We start from the raw sequence: 27473 nt of genomic DNA, 5'->3' as shown, positions 1-27473 counted from the left end.
AGAATTTCCAATTTTCCGAATTAACTCGAAACGCGGTAGAATCAGAAATATTCGGTTTATCGCCGGTTTAATAGAAAAATTGCCAAATTGTTAAACATCATAATTCATCGCGCTTCTCCACGTCGAGTTCTGCAAATTTCATTTCATTTCAAAGGACTTTCAATCTTCGTACGTTCGCTGTACAAAAGCGCGATGCGTGGAAAAAAAAATATCCAGTTTCACACGCTACTAAAGTAACGGAAAAATGAAATACGATAATTTGTCGCTGTTCTTCCTCTCAAATTTTATAAACTCAATCCCATTCCAGAGAATTTCCAATTTTCATACATTTGCCTTCACGTTGAAAGCACAATACATCGAAAAACGTTTCTATCTATCGTTTCGTTCCGCGATAAAAACTATCAAATTGCCAAATATTAGAAATTTATCGCGTTTCTCCGTGCTAATTCAACCGCAAGGAACGCCTGAAACGATCGAACGTTCTTCGGATAAAATTCTGCGGTAGTCGGAAAATAATCGGTTTAGCGGCAGTTGGACATTTTAATTAGCTCGCGCTCGCAACGAAAGGTCGTTGTGGATTCGACAAAAGCGCGGCTGTTTTCTCAGGTTATTCGCAAGTAGTTTCAGGAGTTCCCGTATTATCGCACTCCATCCGTTTTTCCGAACGACTGGCTTGCAAAAAGCACCTAAGCCGAGAAAGATGGCACGGAATCCCGGAGCGTGAAAGAGGCTTTTTGCCAGCGACAACGTCGGCGTCGACGACAACGGCGATGACGTTCACGCTCAACGAGATGAATTGGAGCTGGACCAACACGCTCCAATAACCGGCATGTACCGCGCCTGTATCTGAAATTTGCACGCGAGACCGGCCAACCTGTACACGCTTTCGCGCCTTTGATTTTACGTTAATTCCATGTTCCCTCGCCCTAATGATAATCACCAGGCACGTTAATGGGATATTCTACGTGTTTGAGCTTTTGTGCGATTCGATTTCGTTCGGAGTAGCGTTGATACGAGTTGTTGGAGAATAGCTATGATTCTGAGTTAAAATTTTATACGTGGAGTAATTTTACAAAGGCCTTTCCCTTCTTTTAATTTTGCTTCGATTCAAGTTTTATGCTTAATTGGCGTTCACTAATTGTTTCTCCGTGTAAATTATTTTTTCTCCAGCGAAACTTCTATCGGACCGATCAGCGTGTTTCAGCTTATTCTATTTGCGCTTTCGATTCGTTTTCTCGGTCGATGCAAGAGCCTAAGAAATTCGTGTAGCACCGACATATTACCATATCATAGAATTATGATAGATCAGATGCAGTTGAATGTTACGCGAATTAACGAGGCCAACGCGAAATACATCGTGTCGTTGTTAAATTAGACGCTCGGTAACCGGCTCGTTTTTCGCTTACGTGGAAAATTATCCTTTCACCAATCGAAAGAAATAAACGTGAAAATGCGTGAACGAGACGTTCGTAATTCTAACAAAATACAAAATGCCTGTAAAACACCATCGTCCGTGACTCGTTTTCCTACACGAACTTCCTTCGTCGTTTTCGCATATTGCAAATATCCTTCGCGTATTTTCCGACACGCCGCAATGAAAATGGCTATCGAGCAAGTGGTACGACTCGGTCGTGTGTCCAAGTGGTTCGTTGCGAAGAATTTCGGAAACGGAAAAGCACGGAAGAAGGAGGGGGCGCTGGTCGATCAAACGGCTCGTTAAATGTCACGTCACGGCGGAGGACGTTTGTGCCGGTTGAAAACGCGAGTTCTGTATGTTATTTCCACGGTGGAGGTCCGGCCGCATTAATCAGCGGCCGAAGGTAGACGCGTACGCTTGGCACTGACGTGACTGGTCATAAATCGTCGGTTCGAGTGCAAACGCGATTACACGGCGACGATTATCGAGAGATTCCCCTGGAATCGGCCTACTCCTCGACTGCGTCCGCCGCTACTACGATATCCTGTACATGCATAAATCGTGCGCGCCATCCCGATCTCTACGCTGACGAAGGAGAAATCCCAGCGAATCCCCGTAAAATATATCGTGGAAATCGACGCGAACGAGAATATTATTCTCACGATGGGATTTTCGCCTGCATTCCTTCCACGTTTGCTTCTGCTCGCTTTAGCCTCGCGTGTGCCGCATTCGTTCCGACCACGCGTGTTTCCTTGCTGCTAGACGACGCTACATTTGAAATTCGAAATCGTCGAAACTTTTGTTTTCGTAACGCGACGCGGTGAAATTCTCGCTTGCCCTCCGAGACTCGTAGCATTTTCTATGGCGCTGTTTTTCGAGCGAATCTTGCTGGCAAATAAAATAGACATACCACAGCCTGGCCTTTCGTACTTAAATATTGTAAGGAATTTTAACTAACGGACAGTGATAGGTTGAGAAGCGTAGGATCGTGTTGACAAATGAAATAGACATCCTTCGAATAGTTTGTCGTTCTTGGTTAAAATTGTTGTAAGGTATTTTCTAACAGACAGTGATGGATCGACAAGATATAGAACCTTACTCGCGAATAAAATAGACATCCCTCGAACAGTCTGTCTTTCTTACTGTTAGTTAGAATGTGGTAAGAAATTGTCTAGCGGGCAGTAGTGCACCGAGAAGCATGGAATCTTGCGCAAGAATAAAATAAACGTCCCTCGAATAGTCTATCGTTCGTAGTTAAAGAGCGAGGAATTTTCAAATAGACAGCCGTGGATTCGGAAATATAACAGGAACGTTCGGTTCGTTGTTGTTCTACGTGAAACGAAGAAATTATTGTAGTATGTTTTGTAGAGGATAACAGAGCGCGATAACATTATTCTATTAACGTAACGTCGTGTCGTGTGCATATACTCTATCGTAGATCAAGATGGAAATACATTGCGATAATTATAGGAGGTAAATACAAAATAATGAGGGAGCACGGGACTAGTAAAAATGCAATTTCATTAGGCGAAACGAGATGATATCGACGAGTTAACAATTGTGTACGTTAAAGAGCGCAAACGTGCTATTAAAAGCTACTTACACTCGGTCTATTGATATCTTACGTGTTTTCAAATGGTAAAATGGAACATGAAATGAACAACGATGCACGTTAGCGTTTTGACGTATTTCAGGCTTTAGAAACAACGTGCCATGTAAACTGCCAATTAAATTCCATTTAATATCGTTACACTTTCATCGTTGATATTCGCGTTTTTCTTTTTAAGTCGAAGATCACCGTGGCAAAAAATGGTCTTCAGACTATAATATAATTGATTTTGCATATAACGCGAACAAACTTCCTATTAGATGCCACATACAATAGACCGCTAACTAACTTTCATGTCATTTTCATATCAATCCTACATCTAAAATCAGTGTTGCATAAGCTAAGCTCCGGAGCTTATAAAGTTAGTCCAACTTTGAGTTAATTATCATAGCGTGCGAATATTGGCTTATATTGGCTAGAAATGTATTTTAGTTAGTTCGATCGTTTCTCTTGAAAATATAGGAAATTTAAGAGCTCAAGAATATTAAAAGAAATATCGAAACTAAAAATAGTGTTCTAACATTCAAGAAAATAAAACAAATCTCTGCTCGATTTACGCTTCATCAACTGTACCTAAGAAAACGTCAATCTTGTTTGCATAATCACCCGCGATCTAGCAATTTCGCTGTAATACTCGTAATCATAAGTTGATAAACTATATTAATAAAATTCCAAAAATGTCCACAGCGCACATAATACGCAGCAATGTATAAAATATCCAAAGCGTAATAAATGATGTTTGATAAAAATATAAATTTCCATCGACATCCGCGGTCTGTTCATCGACGTTGTTCAATTCAAAAGAACCTACTTACGCATAAACGATCGTTATTATCTCCGTGTAAAAACAAAGCATTCATCTCTCGTTCTCACTCGAATCCTCCAATAAGTTGAACAAAGTTCTGCGTTAAAGAACGCGCACAAGCACACAGACTCTCTGTGCAACAAAGGTAGCAACGCGGAATGGGCTGTTGTTAGTTACAAAGTCGGTTCTTCACGCGATGTCTCTTTTCTGTTGCTCTAGTATTCATTCGGTTGTTCCCTCCTTCTGTGTTTTTTTAAGCCACGCTTTCAGTCCCCGTCCAGCTCGCGTTGGCCGTTTCGTTGTATCTTTTTTTTCTTTTTCTTTTTATACTCTTTCTCGGCCGATTCAACGACCGACGTTTTCGCATGAATCTCAAAGCAACGTGCTCACCGTCGATGAAATTTTTCCCCTAAAACAGGAATGATAAAGGTCCCTGTAACAAAATTTCACGTTCGATGGATGGATGGATGGGTCGATCGACATCCGGTGATTTTGCGATACACGATGCGAGGCAACGATCTTGTTCTCGACGCTTTCGTTGTTTTCAGGGATACGAGAGAATTTTGTTTGTAGAAATTGTATCCTACAGCACGGAGAGTACGTGACGGTAGTAATTTTTTTCCAGGCGATGTACATATTTTTTCAGATACTCCTAGGTCGCTTTTACTTTTCTTAAATAGTTTCCTATAGCTGTTTACTTTATCCTTTTATCCTCGACGTACGATGCTCTCTTCTATGACGAACGTGTGCAGTCACTTAGACGTTTCGATGCTTGATATTTTTGGAAATTTTGGCAAATCTCGCGCCTCGAGTTTCGTTAGATGCTGATCGTTAAAAAAATTCAATTTATCGACTAATTTCAGTGAGAACGTCTCGGTTTGTGTACCACAGTCACAAACGTCAATCGTCTTATTAATTAAATGGTTTTACTGATAGATTCACCTGAATTAAAAACGATAATAATACGGAGTAAGAATAATACACGATACATATAATTCATCAGTTCATAAAAATTCGCAAGAAGCAGCAGCCAACGATACAAAGATCACAGCATCTCGCATGCGGCAATTTCACCACAGGACGTTGTAACGTTTCTTTTTACCTAGATCCACCGCAACGTAATCAGTTTCACACTTTCGTACAAAAAAAAAAAGAAAGAAAGAAAAAAAAAAGAAAAAAAAAGACGACAGAGTGAGAGAGGAAGTGGAATTGTAGAAGCTTAATACACGTAGAGATACGAGAGAAAATAGGGGGACGAAGATAGAACTAATTATTAACAGTCCTGCGGGAGTTGGATGAAACAAAATGAGACAGAGCCGAGGTCATCCGTGGCAAAGGAAAGAAAAGAACATAAAAAAGAGCGGCAAGTGCAATAATGACGAAAGCTGGATTAAAAGGGGAGAGAATTAATTAATTACGAAGCTCACGTAGCCGGGTGATGGACCGGTAAAGAAGCAACGGCCTCGGGATTAACGTTGAAACTGGAAAATCAGAAAGAGGAAAGAAGTTTTCAAAGGTAGGCGACCGCTTGTCTCCGCTCTGATATTGCAATTTCACGAGCTGTAGCTTTCCCCAACTGAAAGGGAAATTTAACTGAACGAGGTCTAAAAAGAATACAAGCTAATTACCGACATTTCGTACTCAAAGTTTGCCAATGTACCTTTCCCTTTGTAAATAGTCCGCTGTATCATCGTAGTCGTTTCGATAGAAGTTTCGTGAGCGAAATACATCACGAAAGTATTTGAATACTTGCACAAACATTGTACGAATATGTTGCGCGTGTTGTTTTGTAAATTTTATTAGCGTTTTAATGAGAAAACGGACTTGCCACGTTTGTCTCGTGTGATGTTCGATTTACTCAGTTGCGGTTGTCCAAGATAATTGCGAATTTTATGATTTCATGGTTTTATGAATTCGTTAACACGTCGTTGACGGTATAGTATGAAAAATAAATGTTATCCTAGTTCTCGCATATTTCTGGAAAATATGTCAAATTAAATGGAACGAGGAACGTCGATTCACGCGATTTCATCCTCGCTTACTGTACACCATCTACGAAATCGTTGTTCGCGATCAGGGCAAAACTGAACGATAGAATTTAATTATACATGGCCGTGTCGTTCAATTCTAGAATTTTAGAAAATTCCTAAGAGAAGGAACCAGTGGCTCGCGTTGGAAAAAAGATGAAGCAATTAGAGGAAACACTGCTTAATGAACTTTAATAAGGGGTACTCGTCATACTCTGGTAGACTTTTTGTTTCTCCTTTGTGCCGGTGCTTCAAACCCTCCTTCTTTTTCTCATTTTCCTCATTTTCCTCCCACCAACGTCTCCCGCGAGAGACGAGATAAATTTACGATGTACATGCTTGTCTTACGAATTCCTTAAAACCTTGAGTCTTACGATTCTCGTTCTTCGTTGAAGATATATTTATAATAATGATAATAACAATAATATATAAGACGTTGTATAATGTTTCTTTGCTAAGCTTCGACTGCTGTCATGGCACGCTGTGCGTTATAGACCGTCATGGGAAATTACACAGCCCATACGAGTTTCGTATATCGATATTGTTCCGTAACACAACCATCAAAACTATATATTTTCGTATCTAAAGGGATTAAATTATTTCGTGCCAATTCTTTGAAAGTTATTCGCAAGGGAGTTCTGCTAATCGTGATATGTGCGTATGGTGGAAACAAACAATTTTCTGCAATATGCTGCTTCAGGTAAATTTGCACGTATATTATACTTTACATCGTAGCGTTGTTAAACGTTTCGGTAGCGTGGCACGCGGCCAAAATACTCGCGAGATCTATGTGTTACAAACCTAGTACCTATCTGTTACAAAGTTTTGATCGTAAAATTTATTTTACCTGTAAGACAATACGAATGATACACGATTTCGAAAATAAACGTAGCTCGCTGTTGTAATACATTTACATATTCGCGATTCGAACTTTCATCAAGAGGAAAGCTTGTAGAAAATTTATAATTCGTTACGACCCTCTTATCAGGGGAACAACTTCGTTTTTTTTTTTTTTTATATAAATTTCTCAAGATAAATCCAAGCTAAACCCAAGGTAAATTTAAAAAGAACGGTGTTTGTAACACCCATCGCTTCCCTGTACTTTTCGATTTATGGGGCAGATGCATACGACGTGTGAGTAATAATCTGCAATTTAACCTTTATAATACGCTCTCGATAACGAAAAGTAACGTCTTTTGAGAAAATTTCGCTGTCTGTTTTCCATAAAATGAACACGCTAATACAGTAATATTTTTGACTTTTCATAGTCAACGGTATAAGTCTCTGTACTACTAGACTCTTTCCTTTATCACCCTATATATTTCAGCGAATACTTGTGCATTACCCTCTAATGCTCTTCAAAGTACGAGGCATCGACGTTAAACAGGTGTATACTCATAGCGTATGCTCACGGGAGTATACTTTTCCAGGAAGCCGGAACGATCGAGGATCCTTTTCTGTTATCCTCGTCGACTTTTCCTCTTACTTCTCTATTCTTTTTTTTTTTTTTTTGTTTTTTTTCTTTTCCTTTTTTTTTTCGCTGTGTTTTTAGTTCGTGGCTTCTTTCCTCCTTTCGCATATCGAGTTGGCTGCAATCATTTGCATTCCTCTGTGCTTTGGACGACCAGAAACCCTCAACCACTGTCAACACACTGCAACAACCTCTTCTATCTTTCGCTCGTTTTTTCCCCTCTCTTCCTCATTACATTTCGTTTTCCTTCCACTTTATTGCTTGTTTTTCGCTGCTCTGCTTACATTCTTCCCTCTTTTATTTCTTTTCCTTTACGACAGTCCACTGTTCTACGTTGCGTTACGAATTTTTCTTCCATTCTGTGTACTCTTTTAAGACTATCATGGATGAAATTTCGCTCCGTACGGATTCTGCTTCAATATTGCAGATGTATACGTATATATTGAAATCTGATATTCGATATGCGCTCTTCTTTCGTCTCAACGTATCTCGATAAATCATATACCCTATTTTTTACGAGGGAAAATTTTGTTAACACTTATTGTCAAGTAATTTCTTGTTATCAGAATCGTCTTGCTATTTGAGTCTCAGTTTACGCGCCAGTTTTTCCACTCTCTTCGTAATTTGAAAAATATCGACTGTCGTAGCATTAAAATAATCGTTTGCCAGTGGGTATAATAAATTCTTTCCATCTTCGAATATATCGCATTAAAATATTTCTTGCTAGTCGTAAAATGAGATCAAAGTAAGAAATCGAATCATCCAGTATCGAATAGTAACGAAACGTGTAATTTTTTGAAGTTTAAAAAGACTGTGAAGGAAGATCTTTCGAAAATTAAACTTTTTGTTGGTTTATTCCTTCTACAGTCTATTACATTCTTTTACAGTTCTACGCATACGTGCTATTCCAATTTTTATTCTGTTCGTTTTCACGTTGTTTTTTCTTTTTTCTTCTTTCTTTCTTCGTAACACTCGTTCTTCGTCCGCGTTGTCCTTTTTTCACGCTTCTCCTTCGCCCATTTTTAAACCTTTAAACGTCTTAAAGAGAGAAGGCTCGGTCGTTGTTCCAGTCTTCGGCGTTCCAAGACTTTTCCACTCGCCCGACCAAGGCACGGTTTCCATTCTTAGGTGTGTTCTCGCGAATTTCTCTGTTCCATTAGCACAAAGGAACGCGCCAGACGCGCGTCCTCGAACATTGGAATTAGAGGACTTTGTCTGGTTCAGGAACACGGTTGTAATCAAAGAAGCTTAATTGAAAGCGGACGATTTACAGCTGTCGCGAAGATGCAACCGAAAATTGACGCACAATTTGAGATAATAATGAAACGGTGTTAACGAGTTAATGCACGCGTATTCCCTCGAGCAGCCAGGTTAATTATTCCATTGATCAATGTTTCCTCGATGATAATAAAGTTATGTAGAATAGACACATAAGTACTCTACGCGTAATATGATGCTACGTATAATATCGCAATATCAGATTAAAAATAAAATGTTACGTAACACCATGTTAGATCTTAATAGGTTAATAACCGAAACTCTCACAGAGCAGATCGATCAACTTTGTATTTTCTATATTTTTCGATTTCATTGCCTAAACACGCGATTAGTCTTTTCGCGACAAATTACTTATTTCCAGTAAGTTTACTCAGCTAGCTGGAATATATAAATAATTTTGAAGAGCAGGATGAATTTTGAAAAAAAAAAAAAAGAAAAAGAAATATATATATATCATCACTTTTCTCTGTTTCTTCATTCATAGAGCTAATCATCGAGACCTCTGAACGATTCAAATAAAGATTTCGTGTCGTTCCGATTATGCGTTTATTTCGTTAATCTTTAGGATGATGTGAAATTATAGAAATTTGAAAAGCAAAATCTCTAGCTGTCTTGCTCTCGTGTTCCGCCGTGAAACGATTAAAAAGAAGATTAAGTAGAAGTTTCGATCGCATTGAACTTCGTGTAACGTCGAAGCGCAAAAGGTGGAAACTCTCTGAGCTATGAAACGATATTACAATAATATATAATATGTGAAATTATAGAAATCTGGAAAGCAAAATCTCTAGCTGTCTTGCTCTCGTGCTCCGCCGTGAAACGATTAAAAAGAAGATTAAGTAGAAGTTTCGATCGCATTGAATTTCGTGTAACGTCGAAGCGCAAAAGGTGGAAACTCTCTGAGCTATGAAACGATAATACAATAATATATTGTTACGTCGCGTAAGTCGGTACCTGCGACGTCCCTCATGGTCAGGCCGCCGAGGCCTGCACATCGTCACACTGACCCGCAATAAACCCAAGGAATCACCATAGCCCACATCTGTTAACAATAAAGTTATATTCTTTGCACACATTCGGTCTATGAGTGGTCCCTTAAATGGGTCCTTAGGTTTACTGCACGCTCGTACTCATTACGGAGAAAGCGAAGGTTTGCCCAGCGAGGTAGTGGGTTTTTCCCAAGGACAGAAACAAACGTGATTCATATTTGCCGAGGACTGTCCCCTCGTATTTAATTCATTAACATTGGGAATACCCAATGGGCATCGCGGATCGTTACCCTCACTTTTCTACCGAAAAGTGTGAACTACGAATCCGCGTTCTTAGTTCATCAAGGATACACCCACGACGAGCTTTCTTCCTAAATAGTACGAGACGGGTCAATCACTGTTCTACTAACCCTCAGACAGGCAAGCACTGCTCTAAGTTCCCGTGGACAGTCAAGTCCACCGTTCTACTAGTCCTCGGACAGTCAACTTCAAGTTCTAACATGTCAGTCAAGCTCTCGCTTCTATAACTACCACGTCTAGCAACCTTCGGGTTCATCAACACGCTTTCCAAACACGGTCTGTTCACATCAAGTGGTGTAATCCAATATAAATAAATATATATAATATAACTGTGAAGTCCAGTTATATTCCAACCCAATCACTCCTTATTCTCCCACAAGAAATAAGGGGATCGTCTAAATCGTGGTGTCGATTCGTGCAATCGTAGCGGGAATTTACGACTCCCGTTGACGCGCTATAACGCGACGTCTCCCCGCGACTGGACGAAAATACATATATAATATGTGAAATTATAGAAATCTGGAAAGCAAAATCTCTAGCTGTCTTGCTCTCGTGTTCCGCCGTGAAACGATTAAAAAGAAGATTAAGTAGAAGTTTCGATCGCATTGAATTTCGTGTAACGTCGAAGCGCAAAAGGTGGAAACTCTCTGAACTATGAAACTATATTACAATAATATATAATATGTGAAATTATAGAAATCTGGAAAGCAAAATCTCTAGCTGTCTTGCTCTCGTGCTCCGCCGTGAAACGATTAAAAAGAAGATTAAGTAGAAGTTTCGATCGCATTGAATTTCGTGTAACGTCGAAGCGCAAAAGGTGGAAACTCTCTGAACTATGAAATGAAAATACAATAATTCATTAACGCGAAGGGAAAAGTTTGCCTAGGTTGCACGGCTGCGAACCCACGCAGGGGCAATTTGTTGAAGACGCGACTCTCATTGTTGTTGAGCCGCCAGGGAAATGTTGTACATAGCCAGGCGCCGTTATATTTCTCTCGTTTACAGAAACAATATGCCTAAACGGCGTCTGCACACCGGCGTCGACGTGATATTACAAACCCTGATTTATATCGTTCATTCACGCTTACAGCCGCTATGTCGTCGTAACGTTGCACGCACCACCACCAACGTCGTGTCGTATTCTCTCCTCTTTTAGCCGCTTACATTCACTCGGCAAGCCGGCAGTTCGGATCATTATGACGTAATAAACGTCCTTAGCACGCGGCATGTCACTCGTATCTCTCGCCAGTGCACGACCGCGCCAACATCTCTTGATTTTAAAGTACTACACGATGACAGAGTGTTTTAAATTTTGTATTTCTATTTTTAAGTATCCCCTTTCTTCGTTCGATCGTTTTCTTAGATACGAGTTTCTACGAGGAGTCAAATTAATTCTTTTTTTTAATCAATTTTTCAATTTCGTTGGACGAGCACAGGATTGGCGGTGAATTTAGAAAGAAGAAAAATAATTACTCGCTTCCGCGGGTTTATTCGGTACAAGTAGATGGCACAAACGACAGGAGACTCAAAGGTAAGCTTGAAAAGTAACTTAAAAAGCCCACGCAACATCGTTGGTTTAAACGAAGAAGTTCGAAACCGTCGTAATGGAAGTAAAATAATCTCACGATTGAAATAGAATGTTTTTTTCACGACCATTGAAACAATACGTGAAAGTCGCGTGACATTATTGAAAGAAAAAAACATGAACGAAATAACAAGGCCAATGTAAATATTTGGAATTCCTTTTGATAGCCGGGATATTAAAAACCAGTGAATTTTACGAATAAAAGTTCCAATTTCTCGTTATAGAAACAAGAATCTCATAGAAAGATTTACTAATCGACCAACGTGCAGACAAAAGCTGCATCAGTAGCATCCTAAAACTCGTATGTTGTGTAGTACCGCCCTAGAAAATCCAACGAACGGGCCTTCGATCTAATATAAAACTTTTATTCTAAGTTACGACCTCTGTTAGATAGATTTATTATAAAAGATATTGGATCTATAGCTATCGTTTCCATCCGCTCTTCCTTTTCATATTCAATCTTCTTTCACCCTTGCCACAATATCTCCTGAAAACCGATAACATATCTGACTTTACAGTCGAATAAACTTATATTATAGACAGAAATGGAGATTTTAATTTCGATAAAGCTGGCGAAGCACGCAATAAACACTCGAGCAGTAAGGTGCGCGCGTGTTTATTTTGAATTAGACGTAGGGACAAGTCGAGTAGTGACCGATGTATTCTGATATTTCTCTGCAATATCGCCGATATATTATATATACAACGTTATGAACCGGGGCACAATGTGTATAATGCAATGGCAGATCACGACAGATCTGCATCCGCAATATCCTTTTATGGAAAGATTCCCTTCTCCGTCGAGGACCAGAAATATACTTACGCGTCTTTGACTTGAAAAACGGGCAACGACGTTTTGCCTGAAAGCACGTCCAAAGGATGTCCAGTTTGATAAGCAACGTCGATAATGACTATTATTGAGATATGTATAATTTTGTGTGCTAGATTAGACGTGTGGTATGGAAGACGGCGAGACAAAGAGAGTGCTGAAACGCGTGCAAATGTGTATCGACGAAGATCCTGGAAATCGTTTATTAAATAAATCTAAAACTATTTTAGAATGAATTCTAAGTGTAACCTTGACGTTCCTTTACTTTTATTTCGGCGATTAAGATCCACAATTCTCAACAGCTATTACTGAAAGAAACGTTATATCACGGTACAATATACTTTTCAACTTAATTTTCCTATACGTCGCGATTCTAAATTCGCGGTACAAGCGAAGCGGAAGAGAAATTCTATGGCTGGATATGAAACGAAAATCGGGAATAATAAAATTTGATTGGCATTTTCACGCTAGTAAGAGGCGAACGAATTTATTACTCGATAAGATAGTTAAATGACAAAACGATGAATTAATCTTTCGGGAATTTATGCTTGCAGCTGGGTTTCTTCACGTATTACACGGTGGCGATGGGAGAGGTGAATCCTTCGGGGCCAGTACCGATCGACAGCGTTTTCATTTACAGACCGGACAAGCGTCTCGAGCTCTGGAGATTCGCGTTCTATATGTTCCTTCATGCTGGGTAAGTTACATCAAAATTTCCAAAAACGAAGTAACTTGTTTTCCCTTTCGTGTAAAAGCGCATCCGCTGGTCGCAAAACTATTAAGAAACAAAGTGTATTTTTAAGGAAACGATTATTACAACGTCTCATGTTTTTGCAATTCTTTGTCATATTCTAGAAAAAAAATATATGTAGTTTATTTGAAAAGGAAACACAGAACTTGGCTTCTTTTCCGACAAGTCGGAACATATCGTTGTTTTTTCTTCTTTCTCTTTTTCTTTCCTTCTTTTTTTTTTCTTTTAAGTAAAATTTTTATCTGAAACGAAAATTGACCTTTACCCGAAACAAAATTTTTTTTTAACGATCTGTTCGACCTACTACTTTGAAAGTCACGCTAGATACGACGACGATAATTCCACGAATATCATACCGATATCGTTGATACTACGATACACTGGAACTTATCGAATATTTTTTAATAAAAACGAGTCGGAATGTTAGCGAAATATGTGTTATCGTTCGTCAATCTTAATTCCTTTGACGTTAATCGGGATCCTTTGTAATATCGATTAAACGGCAGTATGTTAGCGCCGTTGTTTGCCGAACAACGAAATAAAATGATAAAATTATTGGCGTTGTAATATACCGTCGAGTTTCATTAGTGCCGGGCTTCGTCGTGACGATACTATTTTTAATATTAGGTAGATATTCGTTACGTTCGACTGCAGGATGAAATTTTCACGACGATTATTGGAAAATGCGGAAATTGAAATTCACGACGCATTTGTCAAAAATGTCCGGGTAAATTTGTGTATCAGAAGGATCGTTTAAATCGCCGGCTATGTTTCTTTGACGTATGAAACCTTTGTGCTGAGTTAACTCGTTATTTATTTGCTAGTTATGTCGCGTTTAAAATGCAGCTTTTAGTATCGCGCTATTTTCGTACGATAAACTCGTCATATTTTCGTCTTCATTTTTCCTGATAAAATAAAAATGTAAAAATAATGAAGAAAAAAAAGGTAAAACGATATTTGTTTAAAAATAAAGTATTAAATATAGGATGTATTAATTGCTGTATTAATTCATTCGTTCGACGTGAAATAAAAACGAATATGAAATTAAATATTTCATCTTGTATTATCGAAGAATAATGAAAAAAGGATAATGAAAGATTATGGTTCTCGATCCTAAACAACTAACGTTTTACTCGCATTTTTAAAGGAATTTATTAGGTTATCCCAAAAATTGTTTTCGTTTCAAAATAAATCCTAACTGCATTTTATTCTATTACTACAAAATATATCATACGTAATTCAATAAAATAATATAAAACGAAAAATGTTACGCATCTACTATTTCCTTGTGAAACGAAAGAAACTTTCGGGACAACCTAATATTTACGACCCTCTAGTTCTCATAAACCAAACAATAACTAACAGGGAACGAAATATTTTTTATCATACTACGTTTTCATTTTGTTCCAAAATAGTAAAGCTATTAATTCTAACATCTGTCTAGTACGTGACTAAAATAAAATTGATTTATTGGAAAACGCTCACGCGGTATAAGACTACTTTTGCAAAAGTTTCACATCACTCAACATGACAACGGAATTATACTCTTTTCCTATCGCGAGTAGCTAAATCATTTTCTACTCGATTTCCCAAACAAAATCCATACTAACTATTTCTACCCTCTTATCGTAATTTCCATAAACCAAATAACATTGTGTATTGTCGCGATCTCAAGGAAGCGCGTCAACGGGAGTCGTGAATTCCCGTTACGATATTACAATCAACGCCACGAAACTGATCGATCCTCTATTTCGTTTAAGGTAATAGAGATAGTTGAATTAATTACAACGCTGAGGTAACAGGTTATAATGTGTTCTTTGTTCCAACAACAATTGTAGACAAGATGCTTACGCTCGTTTCGTATATATATGTATATATGTAGATAAGCTAATGAATATATGTTGACTGAGTTAAAGTAGAAAACTCAATGCAGAGATGTTGACTGATCTATAATCGTAGAACCAGTAAAGTTCGGTAACGATGCTGTTGTCACACGCTCAAGAAGACCACCCGCTCAGAAACAGTAATAGGATAGGCTAGACATCCTGCATATCACAGTCATCGAAAGAATAACCAAATAGTAACGAAATAGCCGCCTCTGAGATACACCAGACGATAACCCCCCAGAGAGACTAAAACCTCGGTATAAAAACCCTCCAAAATAGGCGCTCGCCCAGTTTGTTAAAACATTTTGAATCAGTCTCTTGCAACACTTTAATCATTCTGTTGTAACACTTTGAACCGTCACTCGATTGGATTTGCATAATAAATTCTATTATCGTATACAAAGTTCAATTTCTTCGCCTTATTCGCAAAACGTTCGAACTGCGACGCGAGGAGATCACCGGCGATCTATCGATTTCGTGATTTCTTGTGTCTCTGACGTGATCTGTCGCAGAGGGAAACTCTTGCTGAGTGTTGATCGCCTCACCACCGGTCGCTTACGGGTGAAGCCTTTTACCTTTTACCTGATGGAGCAATAACCGTAAGGAACATTTTAACTCGAAGGTGTTTTATACCACTTAACGGTCAAATCGAAATGCTTAGTTTTACGACAGTTCCTTATGATTATTACGGTCCAACTAATTATATCGACGTAGCGAGTGGCCGCCTCGACCGAGGGATGGATTCCAGGCTACGCAGAGTCACCAGACTAAACACATCGAACGAAAAAAATAACAACGTTTTGTTACGAAACCGATCGTCCAATTAAATCGGCAACAATGCATAATCTGGCGTAATTATAACCGTATTATCATATTCTAAAATAATATTCGAAGGACAGATTTGACACACACATAAAGAAAAAAAGAAAAAAAAAAGGGAGAGGGTGGACAGTTTGAAATTCAGATGGCGCGCAGAAGGGAAGTGTCACGCGTGATAAATTGGACATTTTGCTGGCCACTTTTCTCGATTGGCCGCCCTTCACCGTGAATACGCCCGATGCAATTCTCGCGTTAATCCTTGACGCTAATTTCCATCCCCTTCCCACCGGCAACAGCGAATCACGTTGCAATCTCCTCCGGTCGACACGAATCGAATTCAACAATCGTCCCACGAGTCAAATGGAATTACGTAAATGTTCCGGCACGCGGCTACTCCCACCATCGAAAATACGCTTTTCTCCACTTTTTCTCTCGCTATCTTTTCAGCAGAACATCGTTCAACTGTTTACTCACCCCTATCTTCCTTTTCTACCTCCTTGCTTCTCATCTTTTTCACGGTTCAAGCGAACACCTTTTGCAAACGTGTCCGAGCTTCCTCTGTTGAGTGTATTTACACCGATACAATGAAGCATCGTAATTCGGATAGAAAATTAGAGATAAAAATTAGGTGAAATTAGGGAGAATGGATGTTGCGTTAACAATTGAATACATGAATGTCACTGGAGAAAATGCCGAGCAAGTACGTTCTTGTTGATTTTAACATTCGTGTTTTAACATTCAAGTTTAATTAATCAGTCAATTTTAATCGAATTGTCGAAGATGCCGAGGATGTAACCATTAGGACAAGCAATATCTCGAAAATTTTGAAGAGAATGGAGAAACACTTCGTTGAGAAGTAGAAAGAAAGACGATGTTGGTAACGTGGATCGATCGACAGTGCACTGAATTTTAAAATATGCTTCTCTGCTAAAAAAGAAAAAAAAAAAAAGACAAAAAGTATGAAGTCATGTTCTATTCTGTTCTTTTTTCCGCTGTAGCAAACATTGTACGGTGAAGGGGATTGTATTTTATTAATGACAGCATAAAGAAGTGTTGAAAGACACGCACATAAGCGTTTTATATAATATTCTAGCTTCACCCTTCTCTGGCCAACCCTTACGAGGCTAAAACAGAAACGTCAATGATCGACGAAATTTATTCGACTAAATTATAAATTTACAACGCAACTTCTACCACTCGACGCTGTAAAATAACAGGGGAAACGCGAAACAGAAACTCATAGTGTTTTAGATCGATTAAACCTAAAAGTGTATACTGTACGACGTCGATTATTTTAAGGATGAAAATTATTTGAATATCCATTGTTACGTACGGTGTTTCGGTACGGTTGTTTTACGAAGAGAAATTTGATGTGCTTTTCAGATAATTTATAACAAAGGGATGTTAAATCCGTTTTCAATGTACGAAGTAATATTCGTTTTATCAGTCATTTCCTTGACAATAATTCATTCGTTTCGAAAGTAGCTTTCAACGAACTCTCTTTGAATGTTTATCAGACGTACCGTGCGCGATAATCAATACTTTGAGGGAATTAATGATACGGGTTTCGGTTTTTCATAATATTTCTCTTTCGATGTTTTACGCGAATATTGAAAATGTATGTTATAATAGCGCTGCTACGCCATTCGTTGTATGATAAAAGCACGAAATTAGATAAAATATAGAATCGCATGAAGCAAAATCGAATCGTCAGTATCGATATAAACCTTTTCAAACAACTTTGTGGTATGATAGATTCAAAAACTATATATCACGAGTGAAATAATCCTGAAACGTGCAATTGTATAATTCCTCGCTTGCAATTCTCAACATGCAAACGCACCCTAAAATAATTTCGAAACGATCTTCCAGCCAACTCATAGACAAAGCGAATCATTTACATGTACTGGTCTAATTGTTTTTTATCCTACTAATCTTTCAAAGAATATCAGAAATATATTTCAAGTTACTTCCTCGAAGAAACTCGCAGACCAACATTTTAATTCTCCCTCGCTTATGAACCTTTAAATATCACCTGTTATTTTATGAAAGGTGTAAACGTCGTCCCCTATGATTCACATATACACTTTGCCGCGTAATAACCATTAAATATGCATAAGTCGAACGCAGGTTCACAGGCACAGTTACGCGAAACGTTCATCCACCAGTCACTTGTACCATAATACGCAATACTCGTCCAAATGAATTTTTAAGCTCATCTGCGTTAGAAATATAACTTTACAGGTCCTATTCTCGATTCCTGTTCGTCGCGCTCCTTCCAAAACGATAGCATTCTTTTTTCCGTGTTCGCTTTTTCTGCACGACGATAGTTCTTTCTTGAGAGTGTAACGCACGCGAGAAACGTCTCTGAACGATAGAACGAGAGGACTGGCGGCGAAGTTTTCAACAGCGAAGCTCTCTAAATTATTCATGGAAACGGCAGATAAGGCGACCATTTTCCCTACGTGCGTATGGAAACAGCGATAAGAGTGACCCGACGTTTTCCCATAGAACCCGCGTGCTTTTCTCGCTCCCTTTCCTTCCTTTCTCTTTGTTACTTCTCTCAGCCGCCATCGGTCTTCTCAAAAACCGCCTCTCTCGTTGCCGAGAATATTGCGATATCCTAGTTATTAATGCGCGAAAATATATCTCTCCACCCCGATGAACCTCCTCCACGATCCATCTTCGTACCTGAACCCGGCAACTTTCAGCGGATCATCGCGAATATGGATTGTTCGCGAGATACGATGAGTTCGTGTTGCCAGTCTGACTGCTTGTAGTGTGCGATTTCAACGATTGAATATAACATTTGCTCTTTGAGTTCAGTTTCCTACGATGTTAGTATATAAAGTAACAGCGAAGAGATTCTTAGTATATTTCTAAAAATTATCACGTAGTCGACATTCGTCTTCCGTTGATAATTCACGAGCTCGCGACAAATACGATCTAAAGAATGACTCGCGTTTTGACTTGTTGTCGAGTGAAAATTGACTGGTCTACAATTTCGTTATTCGAACGAACGTGGATGTTTTGAAATATATAATTATTGGGTAGGCAACTAAGTGATTGCGGATCGTGTCATTACCACCTAATGACAAAAGCCGCGATCACTTTGTTGCCAACTCAATATATATAGAAACATCTAGGACAGTTGTGCGATACGATGAAAATTGCGTGAAAAATGGTTGAAAGTATTAAACAGAGATTAAACGTGTTTTGCAACGAGCCTGTCGTTTTTTATTTCTTGTCATAAATAAACCATCGTGATTCCAATAACGTCAATAATAACAACCATTTTTGCAAAATCAAACAGCCGCTCTCCGTTAAAAAAGATAAAAAGAGAAAAGAGATCACGGGATTACTCTGACCAGGTAGATGGAAAAAACCCGAGCAAGGAAACCGTCGATCAACTTAACGGAAGAAAAGGGAACACGGTGTATTTATCAAAGTTCCAACAAGCTGCAATTGTAGGCACGTTTGAGAAAGCGTAAAATCATACTGGGTGAAGTAGGAATACGTATCGCGTTGGTCGAAAGTTCAGATAGAACACACGGACGAGAAGTTTTGAATAGAAACGAGCGTGGAAGTTTCGAAACGATTCTAACTCGCGATAATATCCGGAAAATAAAATGAAGTGCAATTAAGAAGCAGAAGGTGCATATGCGCGCGCGCGCGCTCGTGTGTGTGTGTGTGAGTACGCGAGATCGACCAGAGCTGTAACGAAGAAACCCTTGTAATTTCTTTACGATTCAACTTCCGCGATAGCTCTCGACCAACTATTGTACCAATTGCACGAAACATTCATGAACTTTGATAAGAAATTTTTGATAGCAAAGAAGATTTCGATAACGAACGAACTGCTGTTCGTATGTCCGCGATTTACTTCGTTTATATTAACGATACATAAATGTTGTTAGAATGTATGAACAACTAATGACAAACTAATGGTCGAGATTAATATCTGCTATCTGTTTTTGGAATTGACACAGACCACTCGGCCAAACTAAACACGTTAATTTCACTTCTTTCGGATGTAACAAAAAAAAAAAAAATTGACAAACTCCGATGAGAAAATTTGTACGATAAATAATGAGAGATCGTTTTTAAATTTCGAGCTATCGATAAAAAGTGGAAAGTGTGCGCAGAAGATTAGAAGAAAGAAATTTCGTTAAGATCCGATGCAAATATCTATACGTTACGTGTAATTCGATGGTAAGGTAAAAAGATATCGTGGTAAATTATCTAACGTTGCCTTATCTCTATCCCATGCTCGATTCTTCTCCTCTTCTCGACGTCTTATCAAACGCTTCTCGTTATTAATGCGAAAAGCGTCCTGCGATTTTCAAGACGTTTTTTATTACTGCGAACGATTTTATAGCGGTCTACGTCTCTGGAATATCTAATATACGTAATACTCCATTGAAGGATATTTTACGCACACGATCGGTTCTACGTTAAAGAAATGTGCTTTATTTCTCTTCTCTGTACCTTCCTTCCTATATTTATATATACTAAAAACATTTTTGCTGTTACAAAATATTTTACTTAAACGACAGGATATCTTATGATTCAGTATTTTAGTGATATTGGATAAAATAACGAGTTACCATGTCCATATATCTTTGCATTCGTCGAAAAACTAATACTTTGGAACTTTATCGGTGTAATTCTATTGTTCTCCTTCGATCTATGTAACCCGAAATGGGTGTTGTATATTTATTAAAATATACATAGTTCTGAAATACTTGGAAATACTGAAACACCTCGATGTAGCTCTACTTTTGTATATTCCACTTTTTTTTTTTTTACGAACAAAAAAAATATCTGAAAAGCTATCGCGGAAAATATCGCAAGTTTGAAGAACACAACTTCGAAGAATGTATCTGTATTTTTTAACTACATGCGTGTGTAACACACACAGGTACAAGAAAAAATTGATTATTTTAAAGGACAAAGGGTATGAAACGATCGTGAGTGGAAAAGACGAAGCTCTGTTCGCCAAAAACGAACCTGCTCGCACATATTACGGAAGTAATCTCATCCATCCGCTGGAAAGTTTCGGTCTAAAGCAAGTTTCCATGGAATGGTAAAATCTTGAAACTTCCGCGACCTCCAACTCCAACAATGTCTTTTAAACTGTCGTCGAAATACGTTGAACATTTGGAGCAACGAAAGGAAACGTCCCAAACGGCAAGGAATCAAAAACCCTTGGTTTCAGAGGCGTGTTGCCGCCGAACACGCAGTTTAACCTGCTTGTTATCAATGTGAAAGGTGTCTCCTGCCTTTCAGAGGCGTATCTCTCAGGTAGTTTCGCGACCTGTGACTTACAGATACAAGGGACGAGCCGTGAGAAACGTTGAAGCCGAGAAAAATCGAGACAATCGTGGTAATTGCAGGAAGTGAACACGGCACACCGTTGGAACAGACAATGGTATCGCGGAGTTCGCGAAAATACGAGAGAACAAGTATCGTCGAAAGGATGTTTCCGTGCCACGTTCGCGAATAGAAACTTTTCCGTGATCCTTACCTAAGAAATACCTGAAGGTTTTTCAACATTCTGTAAATCTATTCGCGGATAATAGAATCGAGACAGGCTCATACGTTTTAACGTGATTTCGATAATTCCGTTCGAATCTCTTTCTGAACATCTCTTAATTCTCTGTAACATCGTGTAATATCTAATTGTTAATAATAATAGCAATAATAATAATAAAAAAAGTGTGTAATTATAATTCACTTCGGTATCTACATTTTCTAAATCGTATCTTCTTCGTCTCGGTATCGGTATCGTTCTCGTTTAATCAAACGATTTGTTTACACCGACCAAGATATAGAAATGTACAAAATATACAAATAGCGCGAAACGTTCGAACAGAAGGAAACGAGAGGAAGCTGCGATAAAATTCTCATAGACGATAAAAAAAATCCATCTTTGTCAAAACTGAGATATAAGTTCTCAGGGGTGTAGGTATACGTGTTCGTTCCACCCTTCGTTGATATTCCTCTTATAAAAATGCAACCGCCGGTTGAAAAGCAAGGCAGACGCCGAGAAATGAATAAATTCCTTCGGAAAAATTCATTTCGGGGAAGAAGTGTCTGCCGGCTGGCGAAGATGCAGGGCGCACCCTCCTGTTCTCGATGATCGTCGCAGGACTTTCGCGAGGATGAAATTGAAAGAAGACAGTGTGGAGCAGCAGAGGATAACATCGACTCGATTTAAATAACGACGTCCATCTCGCTGGTCCGTCGAATCGTCCGCGTGGATCCTTCGTTCACCGACAACCCAATGGCGAGACATTATGCATGCCGACGAGCAAAACCATTATGCGAAACTCGTTTAATGTCGTCTAAATGCAGAAAAGAAAGCCTCGTCCTTAATACCTTCGACCCTGTCGTTGTTCCCTGCGTCGAGACGCGTCACGTGGAAGCGGAAACTTTTGCTTCGCCCTTCCGACGTACGGAATTATCATACGGGGGTTTTGAAGGAACAGATTGTGGATTAAAGGAACGGGTGCTACGGGTAATTAAGATCAGGCTACGTCTTGCACATAGATTTCCTCGTCGTGGATTTCTTTACTATCTTTGAAGTCAAGATTTTAAGACGCGATTCAATACGCAAAACTGTATCGCTTTTTAACAATGCGCAGCTTTTGTTTTCCTCGAGAAATTTACTCGAAACCAATGTATTTTCACTGGTCGATGTACGGATAATCTGAAGAAGATGTTATAAATCGAATCTCTTCGCTAGATTATGGGAGTTTGTACATTTATATATAAATTAAATGTATAAAGGATACAAAGAATTTACAAAAATATTTTAACATTCTAAGAGTTGCAATTTTGCAAGCATAGAAAGTTGGTTATAACATTTTTCGAGAAACAAATGCCAGCTTAGGTTCACTCTCTTTCAATCGTATTCACGAAAACTCGTTGCTTCTGAAACAAAGTAGGAATCGTCGGTAAAACTTCCAGTTTCATAGGACGATTTTTCAATCAGTAATTTTTTAACGTTAAATCATCGTCGTCGTAATACAGTATTTTAAGAAGAAATTATCCAATTCCAAGGAAGCAAATAGAAACTTTATTCACGAAACGTGGAAGTTTCCAAGGTACAGAAGCTTCCCAATTCGTAATTGTCAGCGGTTGAACATCGAGTGGTCGTCAGAGCCATCGATCGAACATCAGATTAGCGATAAAATCGAAACGAAGATTGTTTGGAGCGGAAAGTTGGCGATAACAGGCCGTGGAAAAGTAGACGAGCTGCATCGGCTCGTTATTAGAAATCGTAGAACGCTGAGACATCGGCGTGGACAAACTCGGCCACGATTCAACGATAAGTAAGAAGTTTTCGATGCGTAATTAACTACTAGCAAGTAGTTAGACCGACTGACGACATTGCGACTCTGGAACGTTCGAGTCAACTTGCTGAAACTCCACCTTCCGCCTTTATCCCGTTGCTCAGCGGCGAGCTCGCATTCAAATCGGTTTCGCTCGATAATCCTTTTAATCGTTCCGACCATCTCCTTTTGTCACTCGCCTTTTATACCGATTTCGGGTCGATTCGATCGTTCGAGCAATCGCCCCGTGTGCAGCAAATGCAAGAGGAAGAGTTCGAAGATATCGAAGCTTAACCGTAGCGAATTATAAGCTCGAAAAGAATTTTAATATACGATAAGAAAGAAACATTTTCAATTATTTCTTCTTCTTTGTTAAAATCATAAGAAATAGACACATTGTTTTATTCCATCGACTCAAAACGATACTGGAAGAATCGAAGTGGCGATAATTAAAAATCGTATCTGATTAAAACCATGGAATGCCACAGAGGATATAAATCGTAAATGAAGAAATTATGATATTCGATTTTGGGTCGATTCGATCGTTCGAGCAATCGTCCCGTGTGAAGCAAATGCAAGAGGAAGAGTTCGAAGATATCGAAGCTTAACCGTAGCGAATTATAAGCTCGAAAAGAATTTTAATATACGATAAGGAAGAAACATTTTCAATTATTTCTTCTTCTTTGTTAAAATCAGAAGAAATAGACACATTGTTTTATTCCATCGACTCAAAACGATACAGGAAGAATCGAAGTGGCGATAATTGAAGATCGTATCTGATTAACACCATGGAATGCCACAGAGGATGTAAATCGTAAATGAAGAAATTATGATATTCGATTTTGGGTCGATTCGATCGTTCGAGCAATCGTCCCGTGTGAAGCAAATGCAAGAGGAAGAGTTCGAAGATATCGAAGCTTAACCGTGGCGAATTATAAGCTCCAGAAGAATTTTAATATACGATAAGGAAGAAACATTTTCAATTATTTCTTCTTCTTTGTTAAAATCATAAGAAATAGACACATTGTTTTATTCTATCGACTAAAAACGATACTCGAAGAATCGAAGTGGCGATAATTGAAGATCGTATCTGATTAAAACCATGGAATGCCAGAGAGGATTTAAATCGTAAATGAGGAAATTATGATATTCGATGTCGCGGACAAAGAAATCTGTACTTTGTAAGAAAAACCGTAGATTAAGTATCGTTTCTACTTCCAGAAATCCACAAGAGAATATCGAAGCGTACACTATAAAATTTCCATAAAGAGAGGATTAATGTATCTCCTTCCGTCTACAGAGTCCAGGGAATTAAAAGAAGCAAGTAAAATACACGATATTACGTATTTCTCGAGAAATTCTAATCGTAAGAAGAAACTTGAAGATTTGCCGCGCGATCCAAGCGGTCGGGACGAATGAACAGTCACTTATAAGTTACTTTTCTAATTAATCACTGTGTTTCTGTAATTACTGTTGTTTCGAGTGCTTGGTAGTCGCGCAGAGGAAGACACAATTTCCTTAATGGTATACAGCGAGTGTTCGCTTTATCGTGGACAATTTAGACCACGATACCTCGATTACCACAAACCACGTCGACGACTAGTCGGCCAAGAGAAAATGCAAGACGATTTACCCGCTGAATATTACCAAATAGGCGTCCTAGAGGAAATCCAAGGATTTGCGATAATTTGTAATCGCGAAATCGATGGATCGATGCGAGTAAGCAGAAATTGAAAGATTACCGAAATTTGATTGTTCTGATATTGCGAAGAAGATGCAACGTTCTGTGGGTACGGTGCTTAATGTACGAACAAATTTTAAAGGAACTTGTCGAAAGATAAAACGCGATTTGAAGCAAAGTTTTCTTCGACTACGAAACGACCGATAATTCGCTATGAGAGTAAAATAAAGCTTTCGCGAACGAGAAGTAAGAATACGCGAACGTATGAAAAGAGAGAAACTCTTGATTACGTAAAAAAAAAAAAAAAAAAAAAAAATCGGACTACGGTTTGCTTGAAAATACTGAAGCTGATCGCAGCTGATCATAAGAATAACTAAATATTCGGATGCAATTTGATCGATTTTGTCAGTCACTATACGTACGTATATATCTTTAAACGGTTATTCCTGAGGGAATTATAAACTTCACAGTTGCTTTCGTTCTCGTGCTCTCGTTCATATTCCTGGAAAATCACGGCGATCGACTAGTACGTAAAATCCGTGCGTTTCAGCGTTAATAGCGTTTTAGCATTTAAACGACGATATTATTCGAGTCACGACACACGAAACGTTTCTAGACAGAAGAGGGAAGAATTCAGAGGAAGTTGAACGAGCGCAGAAGGGGGTAGCGGTTTCAGTTAATTGGATAGCAATTAGACGAATTCTCCGTCATTGTCTTAGTGGACGAATTACACCGGATTGTCGGCTCTCAGTTCAGCTGAAGGATGATCCTGCCTGATCGAAATTTCTATCTCGCGAATACGAATGACGGATGACGGTCTTTCCTTCCATCGCAAAGCGAGGGTATCTATCCTCTTGTCTTATCGTTTCTACCCTCCTTCTATCCGAGCTGTCCTAGACAGCGAACAGCCTTCCAACTTCCTTTTTGCATGCTCCATTTCGTGGATTGCGTACTTTCGACGAATTGATGCCTACGTATCCTTCCGCTCACACCCCCTCTCTCTTTCTCTCTGTGTGTGTGCATTTGTGGAATTGTTCCATGCAGCTGGAAACGTCACATTTTTACCACGAACGTTCTTCAAATCGTCTTGAAACGTGGAAAAGTCAAGGTGTTAAAGGATGATGAAAAAGTAGGTCGTTTCCTTGATGTCTTATTCTGCTTGGCTATTTTGTTTGGTAAAATTTCGTTTGGAATTTCGTACGGCTTTTAAGTTCGCGAAAATATTAGCTGTATGCAGAAATATCTGTGTATTTATGTTCCGTAAATGGCGTTTCGTTTATTTCCTATTATCCTATTGCGTGATACTCGAAAATAGATTCATACGCGTAAACGTTGTGACGAGTTCTGATTAAATTTGTTCAAAGTTTCCAAATTTTTAATAAACAGTAATGCATATGAAACGTGTGCAGGGAGAGAAGGTTCAAGGTACGATAGAGGTAGACCAAACGACCGTGCTCGTTAAACGTAAACGCTTATCGTGCAATCAGTTCGTAAGTTCATTCGTAATTAGACTACGGATTGTTATGCATTTGTAAGAAATTTGGATAGATGTAAAATTACAAGAAATGTACATACGAGGAAATATATAAAATATCCTAAGTATAACGCTTCGTGTAATACCGGAGTAGAGAAAACGATTTTCTATCGAGGTTTTCATTTTACAAATATATTCTCGAAAATATAAATTTAAATAGAAATCCGCGATCTATTCGCGACCATCGAACACGTACTTTTGTAGCAATTTGGAGCATTCGGATGTTCGATTCTCCATTCGGCGAGCAATTGCTAAACAGCGAAAGAACGCTCGTTTACACTTTAATTCGAAATAAAGTGGGGTACGAACGAGCATCCGCTCGGTTGGTCTAAACGCATCTTAACTACGACGAGAAAAACTGGAGAACGGAGTTCAGCTGGCTGATCCGTAAGTCGAGTCGACCGACTAAAACGTGAGCCTATTAAGCGCGCTGTTTGCATCCTCGACGAGTCTGAAGCATCGTCGTCGCGCGTCTAGTTTTGCAACGCGGTCGACGCGCCGAAGAATGCGATCGAGACGTTCACGAACAAGTTCACGGGCGCCGTTTTCTCGTCTCGCTTCGGAACGTGTGCCACGCAAATCGAGCCAGACAGCCTGTGATTAGGTCACCGCGAAACCGCCTGCTGGAATTCCAACGGTTCTTCGCGAACGCACTCGGCGAATGGGAAAGAAGCAAAGCCGAGCCGACAGGCTTTTAACGGAAAAACGGTCTGCTTGAAATACTAAAGCGGTGCCAGGAGAAAGTAGAGTCGTTCCAAGTTTCAGTAAAGAACGTATATAGACGGAATATGCCGTGGTAAGAAGGCAAACGTTTCATATCTTCGTAAAATCGACAAAATGTTTGACCGAAACTTCCCTACTCTTTCACATTTAACGTATTAGTTCGCTTTTGCGCTGTTTCGGACGACAATCGACAAGCTTCCCAGCGAAAGGGCTCATAAAACGATGGATCGAGTAGATCGCGGTGGAGGTTTCAGTCGTCGTTTTTCAAATATTACAGCTACAATTGTTAGAATACAACGATATTTCACGCATAGGCATAAATACCCTTACACAGACACCCACACAGGCATTTGAACAGATCATACTCGTTACTGTATAGAGAGTGGGGTTCAAAGTATTTAAGGGATCATGGGTCATTAACTACGTCTAGTCTGA

General features: G+C 39.0%; 1 protein-coding gene across 3 annotated transcripts in view; it reads left to right on the top strand.

The window, feature by feature from the left end:
• Stet (stem cell tumor) overlaps positions 1-27473 on the top strand; it is a 499705-nt gene that overhangs the window by 451727 nt on the left and 20505 nt on the right. For all 3 annotated transcript variants that reach the window (XM_072017209.1, XM_072017208.1, XM_072017207.1), the window contains one exon: positions 12862-13004. In XM_072017209.1, the coding sequence (XP_071873310.1) occupies positions 12862-13004 (143 nt within the window). The remainder of the gene's footprint in view (positions 1-12861; positions 13005-27473) is intronic.

The sequence above is a fragment of the Bombus fervidus genome, chromosome 14, assembly GCF_041682495.2.
Source record: "Bombus fervidus isolate BK054 chromosome 14, iyBomFerv1, whole genome shotgun sequence".
Lineage (NCBI taxonomy): Eukaryota > Metazoa > Arthropoda > Insecta > Hymenoptera > Apidae > Bombus > Bombus fervidus.
The sequence above is the reverse complement of the archived record's forward strand: the minus strand, read 5'-3'. Positions and strand labels throughout refer to the sequence as shown.